The sequence below is a fragment of the Vigna angularis genome, chromosome 1, assembly GCF_016808095.1.
Source record: "Vigna angularis cultivar LongXiaoDou No.4 chromosome 1, ASM1680809v1, whole genome shotgun sequence".
NCBI classification, from domain to species: Eukaryota; Viridiplantae; Streptophyta; class Magnoliopsida; order Fabales; family Fabaceae; genus Vigna; species Vigna angularis.
In genome coordinates this window covers 36,363,024-36,386,883 of record NC_068970.1, presented here as the reverse complement: position 1 = coordinate 36,386,883, position 23,860 = coordinate 36,363,024, and the positions used below count along the sequence as shown (strand labels likewise).

At 34.2% G+C, this 23,860-nt stretch overlaps 1 protein-coding gene across 2 annotated transcripts; it reads left to right on the top strand.

Moving 5' to 3' along the window:
- Nucleotides 1-1,921: 1,921 nt before the first annotated feature.
- On the top strand, nucleotides 1,922-16,621 carry LOC108320868 (PH, RCC1 and FYVE domains-containing protein 1). 2 transcript variants are annotated; one of them, XM_017552434.2, is made up of 9 exons: nucleotides 1,923-2,857; nucleotides 3,343-3,429; nucleotides 4,029-4,118; nucleotides 4,370-4,450; nucleotides 4,653-4,823; nucleotides 4,914-6,947; nucleotides 7,666-7,812; nucleotides 14,103-14,395; nucleotides 15,879-16,621. In XM_017552434.2, exons 1-9 carry the CDS (start codon nucleotides 2,810-2,812, stop codon nucleotides 15,967-15,969), a joined length of 3,042 nt encoding a protein of 1,013 aa, XP_017407923.1. In that variant the 5' UTR covers nucleotides 1,923-2,809; the 3' UTR covers nucleotides 15,970-16,621. The 2 variants fall into 2 exon arrangements, with proteins under 2 accessions (XP_017407932.1, XP_017407923.1); XM_017552443.2 differs by lacking the exon at nucleotides 4,370-4,450 and having other exon boundaries at nucleotides 1,922-2,857.
- The last annotated feature ends 7,239 nt before the right edge of the window (nucleotides 16,622-23,860 follow it).

The window sequence follows — 23,860 nt, the reverse complement described above, 5'->3', positions numbered from 1 at the left end:
GTTAAATCCAGTAAAGTGATCAATTAAGCGTTCGTCCGAATAGTACTTAATCTGTGGTGCGCGAGATTTGATCTTTGAGCGATCGTTTGAATAGTGTTCAAAATAATAGTAATTGTTCTAGTAGAGTGCGCTGTCTCAGCGTGAAGTCTAAGTGCTTGATCTTACTTAGCGTTCGGTCTCTTGGTGTTCGACCTACTAGTATCCGGTCTAATAGCGTTTGGTGTCTAGTGTCGAGCCTAAGTGATCAATCTTAACGTTCGTGCAAACAGTATTCGATAAATAGGAAGCTCGTTGAGTTAGCGTTCATTTCTGTGACGTTTAAGCAAATAACGTTCGGCCTAATAGTATTCGATCTGGCGTTCGGTTTTTAGTGTTCGGCTTAGTGTTTGATCTCAGTGTTCATTATGAGAGTGTTCGGTCATTATGGTTTTCTGAGTTTAGCGTTCGGCTCAATAGTACATGATCACCTAGCGTCCATTCAAATGGGATCCAACCAAATAGTATTCATTAGATAAGCGTTCGACATATAGCGTCCGTCCAAATAGTATCCGGTCTTAGAATGTTTGGGGAATAGTTTTGTTCAGTAGCGTTCGTCCAGTATTGTCCGTCCAGATAGCGTTTGACCAAATGGTGCTCGGCAAAGAGGGTTCGGTTCCAAAGTTTTTCTCTCTTGTTTAAGTGTGCAATGTGTTTTGATGATATATATTTTGAGGTGGTTTATGGGAAAAATATATGAATGCATGAAATATGATAAAATGACTGTGACGAATAAATTTTATGATGTTGACATGGAATTATACATGTGATCATGATATGAGTATGGTATGAGTCTCAGGAAGAGATTCAGTAATGTCACGGTATCTGTGTATATATCGATGTTGAGGGTACTGTAGTCGGATGTCTTGATTTGTGGGCCGATTTTGGATATATTGAGGGGACTAAGAATAGTATCGCAAGTGGAGAACCTTCCGTTGAGTTGCTTAACAATGTATCATCCGGATGAGTGTCTAGTAAAAATTTTGGTATGATGGTATATGAGGATGTCTGACCTAAATATTATATAATGTTTATATCATAGTAATTATGCATATTTTATAAATGATATATTGCATGTTAGCTCACCCTTACTTATTTGTGCATGTATCGGAAAATCTTATTTTTGCGATGATCGTATAACGTATTTGTTATACGAGAGCAGATGAAGGGATGTCGCGTGATCCGGCGCAAGTGCAGGAAGAGATAGAAGAACGTATTAGAAGGATTCAATGTTATCTTTACTGTTAAGTCTGAGCTTAAAACTTATGTATAGATTTAAGTTTGAGGTTCGGGGTGTTACGGTAATTGTATTATTATAATATTTTAAATTTTGAATTTTAAAAGGGCAAAACTTTTTGGGATGTTACAATTATATTCTCTGAAAAGAAATATTTCACTACAGTTTGATCATAAATCATAAACATTACTATTTAGATAGATATGATCATATGGAAGAAATCTTGAAATTGTATTACTTTATAAAAATTTCGCAGTAAACACTTCTTGTGTTTTGAACTTTAAAAACATAATTTTGAAATTTTAAATTGCCTTTCTAAAACTCGAATTGAAAAAAATGTAGTTTTTCCTCATAAAATATATTATAATTAAATTTATAATAAATAAATAAATAAAATTATGACTAGTTTACTTTTAACTGATAGGAATTTATTAGTTTGCTTGAAACATTTTTCTTCATAATTTTAATTACTGGCGTTTCTATTTTTCCTGTAAAACCAAGCAAAACCTATAAATAAAAAAAATCACTAAAACATGTTTATTATTTCAAATTTCAAATGTAACAAAATCTTTCCCACTCGTGTAATAAAAGCTCTAGGGAATATAGTTACATTATACTACATTAAACGCCCAAATTCCTTTTTTCTCCCGCGAAATCCAACCGGAGTTACTGGGTGTGGTATTGAGCACGGTGTACGATGCACCCTCGAAAACGCAGTCTCTTATTCCATTCAATGAATCTAAGATCAAGACAGGGAAATCCCTAGGAGGTCTTACCATAGTCCGAAGCACAGGGGAGTGAAGTCCCCGAAGAGAGCGACACCAGCGAGGCATGTCGTTTCAAATCCCGAAATTGGACTCATTTGTCCCCCAAAGTTCCAGAAAACGACAAAACCAGCCATCCCCATCTCCCAGATTTCAGTTGCTGACGTGGCATTAACCGGCAGAAAAAACAGTTAGCTCCTCTCGGAAGAGAGACCCCTTCGCGTGTTACCAAATTTTCAAACGAACCTCGGTGAATTCGAGTTCAGAAAGGAGAAAAACCCAAGGCATTGTCTCTTGCCACCGCAACATCCACACCGCAACCTCTCCTTCTTCCAATTCCCTACGCCGCGGTTCCAACGAGCCCGACTTCTCCTCAAACGGTTAGGTTTTTCTCGTTGTCCGAGGATTCCTCGAAATGTCGCTGGTTTCGGTTCCCGTTGCGTTGTTTCCTTTCGCATTCGCGACACCGAGGCCTCTCTGTTAGAGGGAATCCGAGGAATTCCGAGGTTTCGGTGGTAAGCGCGTTTTCTAGGGTTTTCTTTCGAGCTGAAAGTGGTGACCGGAGGAGAATTTCTCTGCGGTCCTATGAACTCTGCGGTGTGGTTGAGCTATGGGGTAGATGTGAGTAGCTTCTCTTGGTTAATTTGAAAGCGCTGAATCGGGTTTCATGGGGAGGGGTTGGACGTTGCTTTATGGTATATGTTTTGTTTTGGTTCGTTGTTCAAATGGGTGTTGGTTCCATTCTTGGGAAGCGCCTCTTATTGCAACTTGAATGGCTGATCCTCAGAAAACTGCTCTTGGCGAGAGAGATATCGAGCAGGTTCAACAGTTTTTGCTTTTATTCTGTTGTTTCTTCTGGGTTTTAATGATTAGTGTAGCAAAATAGAAAATGAAAATAAAATTTACTTGGCTGTGTGTGCCATTCACCTACCTTTTAGTTCTTCGTTCTTATGGTCTTGTTGAGCTAATAAATTTTTAGTGAGGTGATTAATAATTTATGGGATGGGAGTTATACACGATTCCTTAGGTGCTGCCTGTACTGTTTTTCAATCAGAATTGAAGCTTTATTTTGGTAATACTAATCTTTATTATGCTGATTACTGAGGGTGAAACTTTAATTCTAATTGAAGAAAACGTAATAAACACATGTTAGTATGCATCTATGTTTTGTCCTAATTTACAATGGGTGCTGACATAACTGGACGTTAAAGCTGGAAGCTGATGTCTTGCCTTGTGCTTTTTGGTTTTGAAGTCATGGATAATCTTCCTTTAATGATATATAACCCTTTTTTCTCCCTTTTTTAGGCACTTACATTTCTTAAGAAAGGCTCGTATCTTCTAAAGTACGGGCGAAGAGGGAAGCCGAAGTTCTGCCCATTTAGGCTTTCCAATGTAAGTTGCTATTGTTATTGTTTGTTAAAAGAGTTGTCATAACCCATCAAAGGAAATAAAACTACCTCCTTTTTTTATTTAGAATTTTATACACTTTATACAGAACAATTTTCTGAAGATATCGCTGACAGTAACAGTTTTGCTGATGGAAAGTGGTAACACAACAACAAATAGGTTGCTATTATATACATGATGACCACAAAATACATTTTATTAGATTAAAACCAGTAGTTAAATATGCATAAAATTCAGTAGTCAACATTACTTTAGGAATATTTTAATCGTTTTGAATAATATAGATGCCAAACAGCTTATTTTAACAGCCAATTATGCCAGAGTGGAAGAAAAGGTCAAATGCCTTTAGATGCATTGTGTCTTCAATGTTATAAAATAGGAATTTTGTATATTATTTTTCAAGTATTAAGCTTTTGCTAGGAATTTAAAATGTGCTTATTTACATGTTTCTGATTTTGCCCACACATATCAACTCTACGTATCTGAAGTATTGTGTTTTTCAAATAAATTTAAAATTAAGGACAAGAAAAACCAGCACGTATCTTCTCTTCTGCCTTGTTCAATGCTATTGGTTTTGCTTTTAGGATGAGTCTCTACTGTTATGGTACTCTGGCAAGGAAGAGAAACAGCTTAAGCTTGGTACAGTTTCAAGGATCATTCCAGGGCAGAGAACTGTAAGTTTGTAAAAGGCCTTGAGATACTATTTTCTCTGGTTAATACTGGGTGCCTTTTTTGAAATTTCAATTATTTCCTTGATAAGCCTTCACCTGAGTTCAATACATCATTCTGAAATGGCTTTTGGGCTTTATTCTTTGTAGAAAAAGTTGAAAAAATACATATATTTTACTGCTCCTTAGTTCTTTATTTTTTCTATTGGATTACTGTACCGTGCTCATTTTTTATTTTATTTGGTGTTATCATCCAGGCAACATTTCAGCGGTATCCACGACCTGAGAAGGAATATCAATCATTTTCTCTTATATACAATGACAGATCCTTGGATTTGGTGTGCTTTCTTTCTGCATAATTGTTAATTATTATGAAAATCAAATCTACTAGGCCTGTAATGAAGATTGTCTCATCATTGTTTTCCTCTCACTGACCTGGTTGTGAAAAGCTAGTCTGATATTGAGTTAGTGAGTTGAGTAAAATGGGGAATTTATAGCTTATGAGCTTCAGTATTTGATCCACTGCTAATCTGTGTACAGATATGCAAGGACAAAGAAGAAGCTGAAATCTGGTTTATTGGTCTTAAGGCATTAGTTACTCGAGGGAACAGTCACAAGTGGAGATTTGAGTCAAGAACTGATGACAGTCAGTGTTCTGATAGTCCAAAATCTAGCACACGAAAATCCACTCCTTCAAATACACCATTTTCTGTAACAATGCCTTTCATCTTTTTGTTTCATACAGTTCAGATAGACATTTACAATTTGCTATATTTTTCACTCTACAATTTTATACCACAGGACCCTGGAGATGGCGGTGGAGCTGCTTTTGATGTGAAAAATAGATGGGTTAAGGCTTTCTCTGAAATAATTTCGTTCAATGCAGCTAGCAAGGGTTCCAGTCAAGCTGAATCTATTGCAAATTCCTCTTTATCCTCTGGATCTGCAGATAACTCAAGCAATCGAAATTCTTCATCTGAGGCATTTCGAGTTAGTTTGTCTAGTGCTGTAAGTTCCTCCAGTCAGGGTTCTTATCATGAAGATTTTGATTCCCTAAGTGATATTTTTATTTGGGGAGAAGGTATTGGCAATGGAATTCTTGGTGGTGGTGTACATAGAGTTGGAGCCTTGTCTAGTTCTGAGATGGATGCTTTCCTCCCCAAGGCATTGGAATCAAAGTTAGTTCTAGATGTTCAAAGTATTAGTTGTGGCTACAGACATGCTGTTCTGGTTACCAAGCAGGGAGAGATATTTAGTTGGGGAGAGGAGTCAGGAGGTAGGCTTGGACATGGTGTAGAAATGGATGTTCATCACCCTAAACTTGTTGAAGCTCTTGGTGGCTTGAATATTGAGTTAGTAGCATGTGGAGAATATCATACATGCGCTGTTACTTATTCTGGGGATCTTTATACATGGGGTGATGGTGCTCACAATTCTGGCATGCTTGGACATGGAATTGAAGCCACTCACTGGATTCCTAAGAAAGTAAGTGGTAATTTGGAGGGTTTACGTGTATCTTATGTGTCCTGTGGACCTTGGCACACAGCTATTGTTACATCAGCTGGGCAATTGTTCACATTTGGCGATGGAACTTTTGGTGCCTTAGGACACGGAAATCATAGTAGTGCAACTATTCCTCAGGAAGTGGAAACTTTGAGAGGGTTTAGAACAACCAGGGTTGCTTGTGGTGTTTGGCACACTGCTGCAGTTGTGGAGGTGATAATTGAGTCTGTGGAATCTTCTACAAGCTCATCTTGTAAAAGACTGTTCACGTGGGGTGATGGAGACAAAGGCCAACTTGGACATGCGGATAAGAAACCTAGACTAGTTCCTGAGTGTGTAATTGCATTGAGTACTGAAAACATTAGCCAGGTGGCTTGTGGCCACAGTCTTACAATTGCTTTGACAACATCAGGACGTGTATATACAGTAGGAAGCACTGCTTATGGGCAACTTGGCTGTCCTGCATCCGATGGAAAAGTCCCTACATGTGTTAAAATTGCTGACAGTTTTGTAGAAGATATTGCCTGTGGTTCATATCATGTTGCAGTCTTGACTTCCAAGGCAGAGGTTTACACATGGGGAAAGGGTTTGAATGGGCAATTAGGTCATGGAGACAATGATCACAGGAATAAACCCACACTTGTTGAGTTTTTAAAAGATAAACAAGTGAAAAGTGTTTTTTGTGGTTCAAACTTTACCCTTGCTGTATGTCTTCATAAATGGATCCCAAGTGTTGATCATTCTACATGTTTTGGATGTCGTAATTCATTTAATTTCAGAAGAAAACGTCATAATTGTTACAATTGTGGACTTGTGTTTTGCAAATCTTGCACCAGCAAGAAATCTTTAAAAGCTTCCCTTGCTCCCAATGCTAGTAAGCTGTATCGAGTTTGTGAGGACTGTTATCTCAAACTTAAAAAATCTTCTGAATCAGTACCCTTGGTGCAAACTCCTAGCTTGAGAAGTGTAAGTTTGCAAGAGAACAGAACCACTAAAATACAGGGAACACTATTGAGGCTTTCATCTTTTGGTTCTATTCTTCATACAGTAAGTGGTCAATCGAAGCTTCCAGATTCACAAGATATTCATCGTTCCCCGGCTTCAAATGGAAAATTAGAGATGAGGGGTTTTGCTTCTTCAAAATCATCAAATTCTGTTTTTGTGGATTCTAAGAAACACATTTCATTTTCTGAGCCTGTTGCAAGAATATCTTGTCAATCATCTCCAGTTTCATCAAAGTCAAGTCCAAGAGAATTGTATGAAGATATCAATGATGATTTAAAGCACAGAAATGATATTTTAAGTCAAGAAGTTATAAGTTTAAGGACTCAGGTAAGCCTTATCACATATATCAGATTCATGTGTATCTATCCTTCTAGAGAACGTAATGTATTGCACATAAGTAATATTTATCTGTTTATGACTCTGACGCTTTGAAAGAAGATTACTTTTGATTAAATTGTTGATTAACTTCTTAAAGCTTGCATATCTCATTGCATTTGATTTGTTATAAGATTCTTTTGGATGGACGAATTTGCTTAAAATAAAAGCAGGGTAATTACAGAGTTTGGAGGATAAGGGATCCAACATAAAACAACAACAACAAAGCCTTATTCCACTACGTGAAGTTGATAACATGAATCCCACGGTGTTATTCTTCTTGGTTAAAGATAGAATATAAAATGCAAATATAATTCAAGAATTTCTAAGAGGAGAAGGTTCTGCATATACTTTACCATTTTAACTTTCTGATGTAAAAGAATCTGTATCTTCTATGGCACCATTTGCATCAACTGTATACAGTGCATTTTCATTACTAGTTTGTATTCACTGTTCAGGTCTGTGTATTCACATTCACATATGATAATTGAACCAAATAATTATATGTTTATTTGTTTTTATCTTGAGTTATAATAATTACATAATTATATGATCTTTAATTTAAAATAATTATAGTTTTTAACTTTCTGATACTATTTGTTTGTGATTTGTAATTGTTGAAAATATTTGAAGTATACTCAACCTGGAACTGATCAAATGTACTTGTTAGGTTGAAGATCTTACTCGAAAATCGAAAAGTTTAGAGGCTGAACTTGAGAGAACATCAAAGCAATTGAAGGAAGTGACTACAGTAGCTGCAGATGAAGCTGGAAAGTGTAAATCAGCAAAAGAGGTCATAAAATCATTGACTGCACAGGTTGGGTACTCTATCCTTAGGGTTCTTTCTCCTCTTCTTCATTACTAAGCATGGTTGTAGTTTGTTTTTATGTAAACTGTTCTTGCAAGGGAAGATACATAACTAAAGCTTTGGTGGGGGATCTTACAAACAAGGAATAAACAAATATAGGCCTTTTGGTGAAATAACCAACTTTAGTGGAGCATATAAATCATATACACTTGGCTTGTAACAAATATAGTCAATTGTTGGACCCCTCAAAGACTTGATGAGGATATTGGCTACATTGATATGTTGTCTTCTCGTGAAAAAACGGATCAGATACAACATGCAATGCTGTCTGGTTATCACAAGTCATTATCATTTGTGTAGAGTCTTCGAATTTAAGCTTTTTCAGGAGTTGCTTCAGTTATGAGTTCGCAAGTCACTAAGCTCATAACTTGGTATTCTGCTTTAACATTGGATTTTGCTACAAGATTTTGTTTCTTGTTTTTTTCAGGATATTATATTTCCTCCAATTAGACATAGGACCTCATGGTGGATTGTCTATCATTGGATGTGCTGTTCTAATCAACATTAGAGTAATCAACAATCCAAGCATGTTCTTTGTCTTCATAAATGTAGAACATTGGAGTAATCAACAATCGAAGCATGTTCTTTGTCTTCATAAATGAGACTGTTGCCTGGAAATTTTTTAATATACTTCAGTATACAAATAACAACATTCTAATGGTCTTGACAAGGTGGATTCAAGAGTTGACTTACTACATTGGTTGGAAATACAATATTTGGATGAGTAACTAGTAAGGTAGTTCAACATTCCAACTAACCTTTCATATCATCAGGATATGATGAATGCTCTTCTTGATTGACTATCAATTTGATGCCATTGTCCATAGGAATGTCAATTGGTTTGGTATTCAAAATGGCAATTTCTTTCAGGATATCCAAAGCATGTCTCTTTCGAGAGATAATCAAGCCATCCTTGGGTTTAGCAACCTCAATATCTCAGAATTAGTGAAGTCTACCAAGGATTTTAGTCTGGAATTGGCAGGAGAGGTGATGCTTTAGGTGAACATGCCAAGTTGATTAGTGTCTATGATGACAATATCATCCACCTACACAATGAAGTAGATGCATGCCATAGGTGAGTGGCAATAGAACATTGCGAATCATATAAAAGTACTTCACAATCATATGAAACGGGTCAAATCAGACACATGATGACTATTTAAGCTTATTAAATCATTTGCTAAGCCAACCTACCATGGTAAAGGAATCCCCCTAAGCAACAAATACAGGTGGTGACTTCGTATAAACCTCTTCACGATTTCCATTGTGGCATTTTTTAATATTAAATTGAAACAATGGCTGATGGAGAATAGTAGCCATGCAAAATACGTGTCTAGTGATGCCCTTTTAGGCATAGGAGAGAAAGTGTTGGCGTAGTGTTGCCTAAATACCGCCATGCAACCTTTGGCAACCAGGTGGACCTTGTTGCTGTCAATTTTTATGTGAGGGCCTACTCAAAAAGCATAATAAAGCCATTGACACCCAACTATGGACTTGCAAGGTAGAAGTGAGATGGATTTCCATTTACCATTGCTTTGAAGTGCACACATTTCATCAATCATTGCTTGTTGATCCACCACTTGGGGTGAGATAAGACATCACACCTAGAGAGCTAGGAATAGACACAAAAGAAACGTAATAGAGCCATGTATAGTGCAAAGGGGAAGACAATGATAACTTAGTGAGGAGATTGATTGTGATTAGAATGAATATCTTTTTGCAAAGGGATGAGCCAGTCAAGGTGATCGGTCCAAATCTAGTAAAGGAGCTAGTGCTAGTGAATAGTTTGGCATGGCCTCTACAATATCTCAATGGTGGGTGTGTAATATGGGCAATGGTGATATGCTTTAAGGGGATGCACCTCTAGTGGCTTGATTGGAGGAGCATCCCAGGGGAGTGCAAAGTCAACTTGACAAATAGATGGAAGAAGAACAAGAGAATGTGTACATGTGTGGATAGTGTAACTTGTGGTAGGAGACTCAAAGTAAGGAACAGTCTCGAAAAAGGAGAAATTAGCAGGAATACAATATCATTGCAAAATAGGAGTGAAGCAATGCTAAGTTTTGGACAAAGCAAGTGGACTCAACGACATGAAAAGGAAATTGATGAAGTCGTGTCTAAATGAGGAACTTGTTTAAACTAAAAGGTGGAGAGCAATTAGGGGTTGGAGACTAAAGTAAGGAACAGTCTCGAAAAGGGAGAAATTAGCAGGAGTACAATATCATTGCAAAATAGGAGTGAAGCAATGTTAAGTTTTGGACAAAGCAAGTGGACTCAACGACATGAAAAGGAAATTGATGAAGTCGTGACTAAATGAGGAACTTGTTTAAACTAAAAGGTGGAGAGAAATTAGTGGTAGGAGACTCAAAGTAAGGAACAGTCTCGAAAAAGGAGAAATTAGCAGGAGTACAATAACATTGCAAAATAGGAGTGAAGCAATGTTAAGTTTTGGACAAAGCAAGTGGACCCAATGACATGAAAAGGAAATTGATGAAGTCGTGACTAAATGAGGAACTTGTTTAAATGAAAAGGTGGAGAACATATAGTTGACGAGATTAGATTATGTAAGAATGGTATTGGAAACGCTAATTTACAGAGAAAGTATTGCCAGACAAACTAGGATAGGGATGGAAGTTGGGGCTAGGTTGTGTGGGCTAGGAGATCTAGGTGCTAGATTGTCAGAAATTTTTTGGCACATGTAAATTTGTGCTTGTGTTTGTTCAGCAAAAAGGGGTTTGTGAGGGCGTTGGAAAAGGACCTCAACATGGGTTTGGTTAGACACTTTATATGGGTGAACATGGTTGGTGGCCCTTGGAAATTTTGATGAAAAAGTTATTGGAGCTATTTAAAAAGTGCGGTGGAAAAGAGTGTGGCAAAAAACTAAACCAATTTGGAACACAGTTCACAAAAGTTTTCATTGGGGATAATGGATCATCGTTTTTTGGATGACCTCTTAGGCCCTAGATTATATTGAATGAGAAAAAGCTGATAAAAAAAAAGAAAATGATAAAAAAAAAAGATAGACATAATGTTGAAACTGACTAAACATTACCTAGATGTTTTATATAGAGAGATTGAGTTTAAATATGATCGGAGGATATTCAGTTTCCCCTAAAACAAATATCAAATCCTGTACATTAAAACGTTTATTATTTATTCTTGATTCTCAACAGTTAAAGACCAACCTTTTAGCTATCTTATTCACTGTGAGATCTCTATTAACAATTTCAACTAATGGTCTTCGTCTCTCTCCCCTTTTTGAAAGTGTTGATTTTTTATATAAGAAATTGTATGTGCTTAAGGCATAATTGTATTCATATGTAAATCAACATATTTATAGAACATGAACAACCAGAAAAATAATACAAAACTATTAAAAGCTATCAGTTAGTAATCTGATAAAAGATAATGCCTAATATGATAAAAGATACTGACTAAAAATAAGACAAAAACAGATCTTATCAGTTAACATAACTTCCATTTAAAATAACATAAAAATCCAATGTATTATTTTTGTTAATTAGATCCAACAGTTTTATATTCAACGGAAAGACCTAAAGTCTATTTAATCTAGTCTCCTTGGTGGTGCTTCTAATGGTTTTCTTCGTTTACGTCCAAAATCATCTTTACTGATTTTTTTTTTTTTTTTTTTTTTCCGGATAGTTGCCAAACCAATTCTTCTTCTCACAGACCATAATTTCATATAATGTCCTTTCTTGTTTGTCACACATCCATTTTAGCATTTCAATTTCTATGACAATCGTACATGTCAAACTTGTGGTATGACATCTTCTCCCATTTTTACTTCTAAATCATACTCCTCTTATTTATTGTTAAAATTGCAAGACACACTGTCTTTTTCCTATTTAAGTAAAAATATTTTCCTGCCAAAAAATTTCGTGAAAGCTCAAGTTTAAAATTAACTACTTCCCTTGATTTCTCAATCAAAACTATTGCACTCACAAAATCATGCAATTAGGGATAATCTTTGTATAAGCATGACCAAAACTAGATTAAAAAATGTCATGAGGCTTTTAGGCCACAATTAAGATTAAAGATAATTAGCAAGAATTGGATCAAATGTTGAACCTAACTCCAAAGAATCCCATCATATGGAGGGTATATGTACAGGAGAGAGAGAGAGAGAGAGAGAGAGAGAGAGAGAGAGAGAGAGAGAGAGAGAGAGAGAGAATTAATGGTGACTTGACATGGCATATGCTTATTGCATTTGCAGCAGGATTCCAGGGCTTTCGTGCATATGGTATTGAGGTAGTCAGAAGAATATCTCCTTTAATAGGAGCCACAGGCTCTACCTTACCATTTACTTTCACTATAAGTGCTCTTGTAGCTCCTCTTTTTCATCAAGCAGTACTGCTATACTGGATTCCTTTCCAGGGTTTTTATGATGAGGACTTAAGGTTAAACCTTGATGTAATCTGTGAGGAACCTAGAAACTGTAATGAAAGAACAAGATAGAAAAGGAGTAAAAGACAAAGTCTTGCACTGTATAATTCACTTTACACTGTAAAAGCCAAAGGTTCCAAAGGAAAACTGCTTTCCTTGCTCACAGGGTTCTCCCTGTTACAAACATCAACTTTTTTAAAACTCTCCCTCAACATCCCACAAGATAAGAATATATAGACTTTCCTATAAAGTCTCCCCCTCTAACAACTAACCATTTTACTACTTTTATCTTTAAATTTCTTCCTAACCCTCCCATTACTTCCATGCCTAACATTACTCTCCTCTGCTGGGACAACCTTGTCCTCAAGGTTGAATTTTAGAAATTTAAGCTGCTTGAGGCCCTCATGACTAATTTCTTCATCCATGCTTTCAACTAGCTCCATTAGTCTAACCAAAGTGATTGTTGACATGTTGATCTTTGTTAATATCTTCTTTATCACCATCATTATTGTTGACTTGGTCATAAATTTTGCAATTAGTTGTCATAAGAAGCAAACTAGCAACACCTTGATCCGTAACATCCAGAAAAATGTTAGCAGGTACTATATCAACAATTTCTAAGCCAGTAACCTCCATAATAACATTTGTGAATTCCTTGACAAGAAAACTTTCTTGGTAGGCTCCAACACATTCCTTATTTTTATTTTCTAGTTCTGAAACATCACAAGTTTTCTCCATACCAGGTAATGACTCAGATCTTGCTTCAACTGATGCATTTGGTTCAACCCCTAACTCCAGGCAGTAGATTCTCTCCAGTTCAGCTTCATCTGAATCATGTGGTTCAACCACCATTTCAATTTCTGTCACAAACACATTTTAAATCTGCTCCTGAATCATGTGATTGGCATTCATATTCATTGTTATGCTCTTCAAACTCCAGAGTATCATCGTCGAATCTATCTGCAAACTAGATCGTTTTTCAGTATCATACGAATCTTCTACTTGTTGCAAAACGTTACCCATTTCTTGAAAAACATCATCATCAGCAATTTTCACAAGTCCACTACTGCCAATGGCATCCTCTTCTTTTTTCTTTTCCTATTGATTGAATTTTCTCCTTCGTCTGAAAGTTTCTTTCCTTTCTTAATGCCTTGAAGAAGTTCTTTAATCTCTTCCATGTCTTGCAAATTATCTTCCAGAATATAAAAACCCATGTTTACCACTTTCTTTCCTTTCTTGATATAATGAAGAAGTTCTTTAATCTCCTTTATGCCCCTAGGATATCTTTGCTAATAGACACTTCTGTCTTCATCTCCGCCATAACTCTTCCCTACTCGCTGGCCAAACTTTCCTGAAGAACTTACTCTACTTTCTAAACTTTCCCTTTTTTTTGAATCTTCCAGGTCAGTCCAAATTATTAGGAATCTAGAAACTGTGATAAAAAAACAACACAAAAAAGTAGTAAAAGACAAAGTCTTGCATTCACTTTACACTGTAAAATCCAAAGCTTCCAAATGAAAATTGCATTCCTTTCTCACAGGGTTCCCCCTGTCACAAACATCAACTCTAAAACTCTCCCTCAACATCTGTTTGGTTCCTTGGTGACAAGAAACGTAGACTTTCCTCTGTTTTGATGACAGAACACACCACACACACTCACAGCAGAAAAACCTTGTATTATTATGTGGGTAGCAAAGAAAATGTTCGAAAATATCCAAGGAATGTTTGTTTGGCAGGCAAGAGATTCTGGATTAAGTGATTGCTGTGAAGTTTACTATTCTTGTTCTTTAGCTCGTAATCTATTATCTCTGACTCTATGTTAAATTGTGTTACAGTTAAAGGAAATGGTGGAAAGGCTGCCAGAAGGACACAATGCTGACTCCAGTACAGAGCTCTGTGCTGAAACCACTAAAAATATTCTAGATCATTCCTTGGATGTGAGCCATATAAGAAACACTATCATGCTAAAAAATGAAGGCAGCAGCAATGTAGCAAATCTGATATTACCTAATGGTGCCAAAACACAAAGTGGAAAGGCAGAGTGGGTAGTGCAAGATGAACCAGGTGTGTTCGTAAGTTTGTCTCCCCAGCCAGGTGGTGGTAATGAGCTTAAGCGCGTTCGCTTCAGGTATGCTGTGCTCTAATTTGTTAAGGCTATTCATACAGAACTATTACAAATGTTTATGAACTCATGTTCTCCAATTAAATTAGAAGTGACGCTGCTTTGTTAAATACCATTTTGCCATTGTTGGTTTCCTCTTTCCACCTATAAATATTTTTATCAATGCTTTTAACTAAGCGTGGTGGATGTTGGGGATCAAGCTGTTCAAAGTACTTTTTCAACCACCTCATGTAATCCATATCTATTCTGTTTTAACCATTTCTTTTTATCTATTTATTTTCCTTATTGAATCTGAGACTCGTTATTATGGATTATATTTAATGGACCTTCATTCCATGCATCTACATCCATCTACAACTTGTTACTCCATGAAAACATGAGATACTATCAGATGTGGTTAATGTGGGGGATTGATAGAGCTTCTGCAGTCATGCAGCTTTTTGAGTGCATGCTACTTGCACTATTGTACTATTGTCTGAAAATGAGGCACTATTACAAAATCGTTATTTGAAATGTCACAACTCAATCTATCAATACCCTCTACAACTTTAAAGTGGTCAAAGCTTGCTCATTTTAGTGAATATCTTTACAATGAACTGAATACTTCCGATACATTATGCCAGTTTTTTCTTTGAAGAAAGAAAAAGCAGATTTTAGTTGCTTATATATTTATAAGATAAATCATAGACTAAAATTGGTTGACACAAGTGATAGCGTCTTTTGTTCCTAAACCCATGGTGATACCACTTTCGATATGGAATAATCCATGTCGGGAAGGGATTACCCATCTTGTATGCGCTCAAGGTTCCCGACGATATTAATTATTGCTTCCGGTGATGATCAACAAGAAAGAAATCATATTGTTGCCTTTTGCATGGGCTTATCTTTCAAATTTAAAAATATTTATAAAGATATATAAAATAACATGGGGCCTGTTTGGATACAAAGCTAGAAGTATTTTTGGAGTTTCTCTACTGGGAAAAACATTTTATTTAACCCTTTTGTTATTTATGAAGAAATTTCAAAATGACAAAAATATTTATGAAGAGATTTCAGATTGGCATGAAATTATTTATCAAGAGATTTCAGAATGGTTCATAGTTGACTACAATATATTTACCTTTTTTTATACTTTGTCGATTTTATTTAACCCTTTTCATTCTTTAAGTGAATTATGATAATAACCTCGTAACCGAAAATTGGGTAGAGAACAATATTTCGTGGAATAATTGTAGGCTGATTTTTGGTTTGGCATATCCTCGATCCTCACTGAGACCGGGTCTGAGGGGAAGGAGATATCGTTATTCAACCCCTCGCTAGCTATTTGTATGTGGAGCAACAAAAAACAATGGAAAAAGAAAATCTACTGCATTCTTTTAAAAATATTTTAGGAATATGTGGTGAATGTTTAAGAATATTTTCTTTATCTGTTTGTCCAGCATTTAGGTTTTTGTGTAGACTTAACTGAAATTCTCAGTTGTTTTTACAGTCGAAAGCATTTTACAGAAGAAGAAGCTGAGAAGTGGTGGACGGAAAATGGAAGCAAAATATTGGAGCGGCACAATATAGTTGCTTTATAGAATATGCAAGAGAATCTTTTTCCCGAAGCAAAAACTTATCCTTATTCTGTGACGCTATGCAAACAGTAAATTCTTTTCCCTTCTCCCTCTTCCAAAATTAACAAGGATATTCTCCAAAATTGACAGGTAGAATACAGAATTATGGGGAAAAAAACCACAGGAGGAAACTTGTAACTTTCCAGAAAAATGCTCCTACAACCTCCCTCCCCTCAGCCAAAGAAAGAAAAAAGGAAAATAGCGGAAAAAAAAAATTCTTTACTTAACTCACTGACAGTTGTGATGCTATTCAGCTGTTTTATTTTTGGTACAACTGCGTGTATGTTTACTTGCAGCTGAGGATTCTTTTGTTCAGTTTCTTTTTGCCTATTGTATAGCAACTTCTCTTGCCAACCTAGTGATTTTTTGCTGTGCATTTTGTCAATACACCCACTTCATTTGGAGCATTGCAAGGCACTGCTGCACTTGACATCCATGGCTGTATGCGCGGTTAGTCGTTGGTCCCTTTTTACCATTCTGATATTCAATACCTTTTCAAAGGTACAGACGGGGATGGTATTTAAATTTGGCTAGGTATCCTCAGTAAAATACGGATATGTACATTAGGTAGTTATTTATTTTTAAGCCCCGTATATTATCTGTTGGTTTTATTTTTTATCCTTCGGACTCACCATTTTTCTCGTTAAATTTAGATCATCATTGGTTCTTGGATAGACATATCATTAGGAACGCCAATTTGTGATTATTATCACTCCTAAAATCTTGCAGAGGTTGTTGTTGGCAAATGTAGGAAAAATGGTGATGACTGCTCTCAAATGCATCTTCAATGGAGTAAGTAGCAAAAGTACTATCCAAGAACCTGCGCTCAAATAACATATTTTTCTTCCTCAAGTTTCATTCCTTCCTAGAACTTCGTGGCCTATCTCGAGAATTTTTTCATTTCACTCTCCTTTTTTGCCCCTCAGGATTTCCTGTCACTATATCCTGCTGTTGAAACTGGAAGTGGAAAGTTCCATGGTTTGTCACATTGTAAAATTAACGAGTGTGCATTAAGCTTCTAGAACTTTAATACATAATGACCTAAGTAGAGATACAATCAATGCATAAGGAAAATAATTACTTTACTGAAATCAAAGCTTGCTGTGGGTCAATCCTTTTTGGGTTGGACTATTGTAGTTTTCTTTAGCTCAATCCAGCTCATGTCATCATAGACAGGCTGAAAATTTTTCTTCCTTTAAGTTTTTGTGACATTACTAATTTGAATCCTTTTCTCCCATCAATGTCCATTCAATTTATAGGTGGTGCTATATTTTTTATACAAATTACAGATAAAAGGAGTTAAAGTAGTTGTCCTTTTGTTTATATAATGAAGTAGTTGGCCTTGGAGTAACGTCTTATTTTTATCTATAAACCTTTAGTACATGCATTATTAGGATTTGTATAGGTATGTGAAAGTGGGAATGTTCCCATCTCATACAGTTAGATAACATTGAAAGAATACAAGAGTGGTTCGTGGGAAGTAACTTTGGTTTAGAAGATAATTATAAAATGTTGGCATGTTTGGCTAAACTTATAAGTACATTTAAAAGGAAAATAATAAGAATAAAAATAAAATCATTTTTTTCGAAAATGAATTTTATTCTATGCTGAAGTCGATTATTAAATAAATTTATAAGAATGGATATCTATAAATTAATTTATGCATAACTTAATTTTAATTTATTAGAAATAAAAAATTGTTCAAAGAGGAAATTTAACATCTATAAAATTATTTTTCGGAGTAGAATTCTAAAATAGTATGAAACTTTTTAAAATATATTTGAGAATTAAAAATATGTTTCTGTAAAAGGAATACATCATTTGGGTAGAAAATTGTTTCAAAAAGTTCTATAAACTTATTAAAGAATTTTGAAAATTCATAATTTATTATTTTAAAAGTAAGAAGAAAGTTAAACTTTTTCATTAATTTCTTTACTCTTTTCTCTCAATCACCCTCAACCCACAAATTGATAGCAGTAATTGAAATAATAGACCTTAACTTATAATTATGATACTATAATTATGATACTATGTTAAAAAGTAGATATTAAATCTAACTTAAACTTCACAAAACTTGTTTGTTAAAAAGTAGATATTAAATCTAACTTAAACTTCACAAAACTTGTTTATAAGATGAGATTTGCATCACCTACATATTGTAAACTTATCTAATTTTTATTCAATATGAGATTTTTAACACTCTCTTTAATTTTTAAATATTTTAAGATTGAGAAGTAACTTATATTTAGTTTATCACTAAAAGCATAATGGTTTAAAATGAAAAAAAAAAATCACTTACTATAAAGATATTAGATGTTATAATTTGTTTTGAAGTGTAAAGCAAGGATATAAATGATGTATCTCAAAAACATTTTGTTACTCATTAACAAAAGAAGTACAAAATTGATAATTGTGTTTTTATATATATAAAAAAAAACCCTCGTATGCTTTTATAACACAAAAAAAAACCTAACTTTCTCCCAAATTAACCTTAATATATTTTTGTAATTATTTTTCATATAACAACCTTTATTTTCATCGCCATCATTTAACAATTTTAAAATAAAAACAACTTTTTCAACCAAAACAATTTTTAGTTTTTCACCTTAATAATATTTATATTTTAAATGCTAGAAATAATATAATAATTAAAAAATTATTTTATCACACTAAATTTACCGATTTAATAAAGTAATATTAAAATTAATTTTTTAACAAAGATTATAATATTATTTTTGCATGTTGTTTTAAACTAAGTCGATACTGTATCAATCAAACTAAACATCTAAGAAGACTAATTTGAAAAATAATATAATAACGTTAGATCGATTATTTACACTAAGTCAATAAAGGTATATAATAGATAGATAAGAAACAACTTTTTTTTACTTAATAGTATATATGTCCAAATATCAAGATTTCATCCTAACTTGATCTACTTGGTATCTCTCATGCAACTATAGATCTACCTTTAAACAATATTTTCTTTCATTCCTTATAACATTATTTAATTTCAGTAAGCTAACTAATCATGAATAATTTAACAAAAACACTTTTCTTCCTCCATTTGATTTGTCGTTACCAGAGTTCTAATTTTATAAAATTCAAACGTATTAATTGCTTAAGCATTTAAATATTAACTTTTCAAAATAAAAATATAACAAAAAACTTTTTAATTAACATGATACTTCCATGTCAAACAAATTATTTATTTTCTTCTAAAATATCTTTCTATTGACATCTCTTAGGTAATAAAGAATGTCAATGAAGTTGCATTTTGATGATTTTTCTTGATACGTCGTTCTTAAGAAAACTTGTTTGATAAGTTTAGTTAAGAATTATTGTTATTAAATTTAAATAAATTAATTCAATCATATGTGAAATATAATTTTAATTGAGTACAAGATATTTTTGTTAATGTGTTTTTAAGAAAATTTTAAGAAGATTTCACTGAACATTAAGATAACCAAAAGGTTATCTAAATGAGAAAGTGTGTTTTAAAGGAGCTCAACGAGAGGAGTAGAAGATTTCATATAAACTAAAAAATCAAGACAACAAGAAAATAACAACAATAGGCATAAACATAAACGAACAAAGGACATAAGAACATGAAAGTAAATGGAACAAAAGATGGAAAGACAATAAAGAGAAGAGAAAGAAAGGAGGTAACGTCACTTGGGGGTACAAAGCCGTCCACGATAAGTGGTGTTGTCACTTGAACCTTATCTCAAGACAAGACTAAGGAGAGCTCAAGAACACTAAAAAAAACTTTCTCACTCTCTTTAGAAATGGTTGAACATAATATCATTATTCTTCAAAATATTTAACTCTTTACAAGTGATGGGGAGACCTTCTTAAATAGGCAATGGAAAGGACCTCTTAGCAATTACATAAAGATGACAAGGACTACATAGAAAAGGCAACATAGCTAATACAATCAGAATCTTTCTAGAAGCATAATGATGAGGTGAATTGCCCCATGTGTAAGGAATATCCTCTCAATCATTGAAAAATCATTAAAAAGGTAATATCTCTCCTCCAAGTGTCCATGTGGTCCCCTTTTATGGTTCCCTCCTTCTATATGCTCTTCTCTTTACTTTTGAGTCTTCTTAACAAAAGAGAGGTGTCATGAGTAAACTTTATTGGGCTATGCTCCTCCTAAGACCCTCATTCCTCTACAAGGTTGCAATCTGATGACTTGGGCCCAAGCCCAATTATCTTAGTTTAGCATTTCTTTTATTTGATTAAAGCATGTGTAAAATGTGTTAGGCGTGTGGTAGATAAGAGAGACTTTTAGTCCTATATATAGGCATGCCTACAACTCTTGTAAGGTACTTTTGAGAATAATGAATTAAACTTTCTATGGAGAGAACTCCAGAATTTAATTCCCTTGAAAGTCAAGGCCGGAGAATCCAAGGGATTCCGGCCACCTTCCATTCACCACCATTATCCTTCATTTTCCACGTCAGATTCTCATTCAGCCACCGTACACCGTTCCACCAATCAGCAACGTCCTCGTAGGCTTGCGTCAGGCCTCTTGCCACGCGTGCCTTTTCTCTCGCAAGAATCCATCAACACACCCTTACATCTTCATTTTGTATCATCCCCGCGTCCTTTCTTTCGAGAGAGTTCTTCCACCACGAACCACATCTTCATCTACGACTTCGAGAGAGTTCCTCTTGCATCTTCACCGATCCATATCTTCCATTCTCACCTATTAGAACTTCCTCTGTACAGATTCAAAACCTTTCTACCGATCAAACACTCATTCCCACCATTTAATTGGACTACTTCTTCGATTAAACCACCTACACCACCTGATCTATAACCTTTACTGAACAAACACTTGAATCTAGGGTTTATTCGACACTTTCCCTCTTCGACACCAAAACCTAGGGTTCCTTGTTCGTTCTGCTTCTTCCGCTGCATCATATGCTCCAACAACGCGTTCATCTCCAGTTCTCGGTTTCTCCGATCTGCCATGGCCACAAGTCATCACAACCTAAAAAAGAAGGGTGCCACTAGAAATCTACAAAACACAAAAAACAAACATGAATTTTAAATTTTATTTAAGATAAAACTAAACAAAATAATAGAAGAAGGGTGAAAGAAGCTCCCTCCTACTCATGTTTACTTTTCTTGAACTCCTTCCTCTATATTTGGAAGAAAGTTAGGAACTCATCAATATTTAACTAATTAAGGTATTTAAGTTAATTTTATTATTTCTCTATATGAATAGTTAATTTTAGTAAAAATATCCTTCTAATATTAAATGAGCTTTTTAGTTCTATAAAAGATAATGTAAATTATATTATATTAATAATTAAATTTAATAATATTTATTTGTATAATAAGAAAGATATATATCATGATAAATTCATGACCATCAATTTAAAGAAAAAGTTTAGCTTATAGTTTTTATTGTTAATAAAAATTTATAATTAATTTATTAATAAACTAAATATGTAATAATAATAGAAACTATTTTAGATATTAGTAATTTTTACTATATAAACTAGTTTCTAACTTACTAGTATAGTGATTAATTATTTTTTATCTTTAAATTGATTATTATGTAATGATTTCTTTTATAGTGATAATAGTACCAAAAACTTAAAATATGTTATATTTCTAATGGCCAAAGTGTTTATTTTGAAAGAACTTAGAAAATAAAGTATTAGAGTTGATAGATGTTTTAAAATAATGAGACTGAGTATTTTTAATTGTTAAATGATTCAATAATATAAATAGAAATTCATAAACTCGTCTTATTACCTAAAACATGTACCATCTCTTTAGAAATCTTTCTCTGGGTTTCCTTTTTCCTCTCTCTATAATTTCGAACTCCTCAATCAAATAATTGACAATTAGGAAGTTCTTAGGAGATCACAACAGTGTATTCTCCATCACCATCTGATTAGTTTCCTCGTTAGAGAAAGTTTCTATTCATTTTCTTAAAATTGTAGCTTTAGACGCATGTGACAAAAGTTCTCACATGTGTCTTTCATCCCTCCTTTTTGGTTCTTTGTTGATCATAAGCTCTAAGGACTCATTTCGATCACAATTTGGTGGTTTGTAGGCATTCCTAGGGTTCCTTGGGCTCGAAGCAAGGTTAGAGCACTATGTAGAACTTGGTGGTTTTCTGATAAAGTAAGGGAAGATAGTGTTTATGGTTAGATTATTGAATTTTAAGTATGATTGATGAATTGCTATAATGATATAATGATTTAGTAATATTTCATATGAATGACTTGGTAAAAATTGTGTTTTGAGGAGTAGACTCAGTTATGTGATGCTTGATGTCTTGTATGAGTATGTGTTAAATTGAGATAATCTTATGAATGATGTTTTGTGAAGTGGTGGTCGTGTTACTTTTGGTTGAAATGTTGAATGGAAATGAATTAGTAGAATTATGGATCATTTTGATTAAAAGGGATGGTGTTGATAGGTGACTTTTAGAAGAAATGGTAAAAAGGGAGAAATAGGGGTTTGGGATCTATAGTAGTGTCATTTGAGACTTGTTTGGGTGGTGAGTGAATATGACAATGATCTAGAATTTCATAGTAGATTATATGTTGTGTTTTTCAGTGACTTTTAGGTGTATTTTGAGGTTTTGAGTAGTGAGTTTTAGTAGTAGAAGGTTTGAGGTAAAATGGAGAGTTTCGGGTTTGTTTTTGAGTCATTTTGAACTTGTTCAGACCCCTAAGTTGCTTAGTTATGAGTAAGAATTGATAGAATTAAGTTATGATCTATAAAGTAGAAATTTAGTTAATTTTTAGTGAAAATTTCATGGTAAAATGAGTTAAAACTTGTTTAGATTATATATATAGGTTTGTAATAGCTTAGAATACCAATTAAAAGTGTTAGAAGTTGGTAGAAGTGCATGGGAGAGCACATATGAGGCTGGAAGGTTGTCTTTTTGCTAGATTTAGGGTGCTACAGAATTATGCAGAGGGGCTGGGCGAGCTCCCTCACTAGGTTATAGGAGCTCCCTGTTTTCATTCTCGTTGGGCGAGTGGTTTGGTTCGCTGGGTGAGTTTGTAGGTTGTTTTGGCTTTGGTTACAGGGGTTAGGTGAGCCAACTCGTTGGGCTGGTGGAACTCACTAGTTGTGCTCTCATTGGGTGAGTGAAGACTGCTCGCTAAGCGAGTGAGTATGAGTTCTCTTAGGTATTTTAATTGACTTTCTCCGTTGTGTTTAGTTGTAAATGGTAGGATGATTTATCTTATATTATGTGATATAGTTGAAAAGTATGATGACATATGTGAATGATTGTTATAAGGATTTCAAGGAGAATTCCTTTAGATGGTTATATGTGTAAGTGTATGTATTGATATAGGATGTTTGTAACTAGAGGTTATTCTGATGCTCTCAATAACTTTTAGTCTCAAGAATAGAAGGATGATTATGTGGTAGAGAGTAGCAGAAAGTCCTTAGTCTATTAATTAATATTAAAATAATCGAGTCTTACTATTTTTAAACCACTGTCATTTTTAAAACATAGTTTTCTAAGTATTTACATTTATCCTATCATATTGTTAGTTCTATTGAAAATTAGAATGTTCCACTAAGAAAATGATAAGAAATCTAACAATAAATATTTACTAATAAAGCTAATAATGGCAGCTATAAATTATAATAATATTAAAAACAATTAAGTTTTAAATTAGTTAAAAGTAATTTAAAAACTATATACTTATTTATACAAGGTAAAGTATTTTATTTTTTTCATTTTGAAATGGCTGTATTAAATATGTTTGTGTATGAGTTCAAACGGGTTCAATTTGATTGGAGAGAAAAAGCCGGTATGTTGGGATATTATATACTACACAATACTAGCAAGATGACTATAAAA

Bases quoted from the DNA above. Each gene is read 5' to 3' on its own strand.
- LOC108320868 (XM_017552434.2), top strand. From the start codon at position 2,810: ATGGCTGATCCTCAGAAAACTGCTCTTGGCGAGAGAGATATCGAGCAG. The intron at 4,119-4,369 runs GTAAGTTTGTAA...GTTATCATCCAG, and splicing joins TCATTCCAGGGCAGAGAACT to GCAACATTTCAGCGGTATCC. The intron at 6,948-7,665 runs GTAAGCCTTATC...TGTACTTGTTAG, and splicing joins TTATAAGTTTAAGGACTCAG to GTTGAAGATCTTACTCGAAA.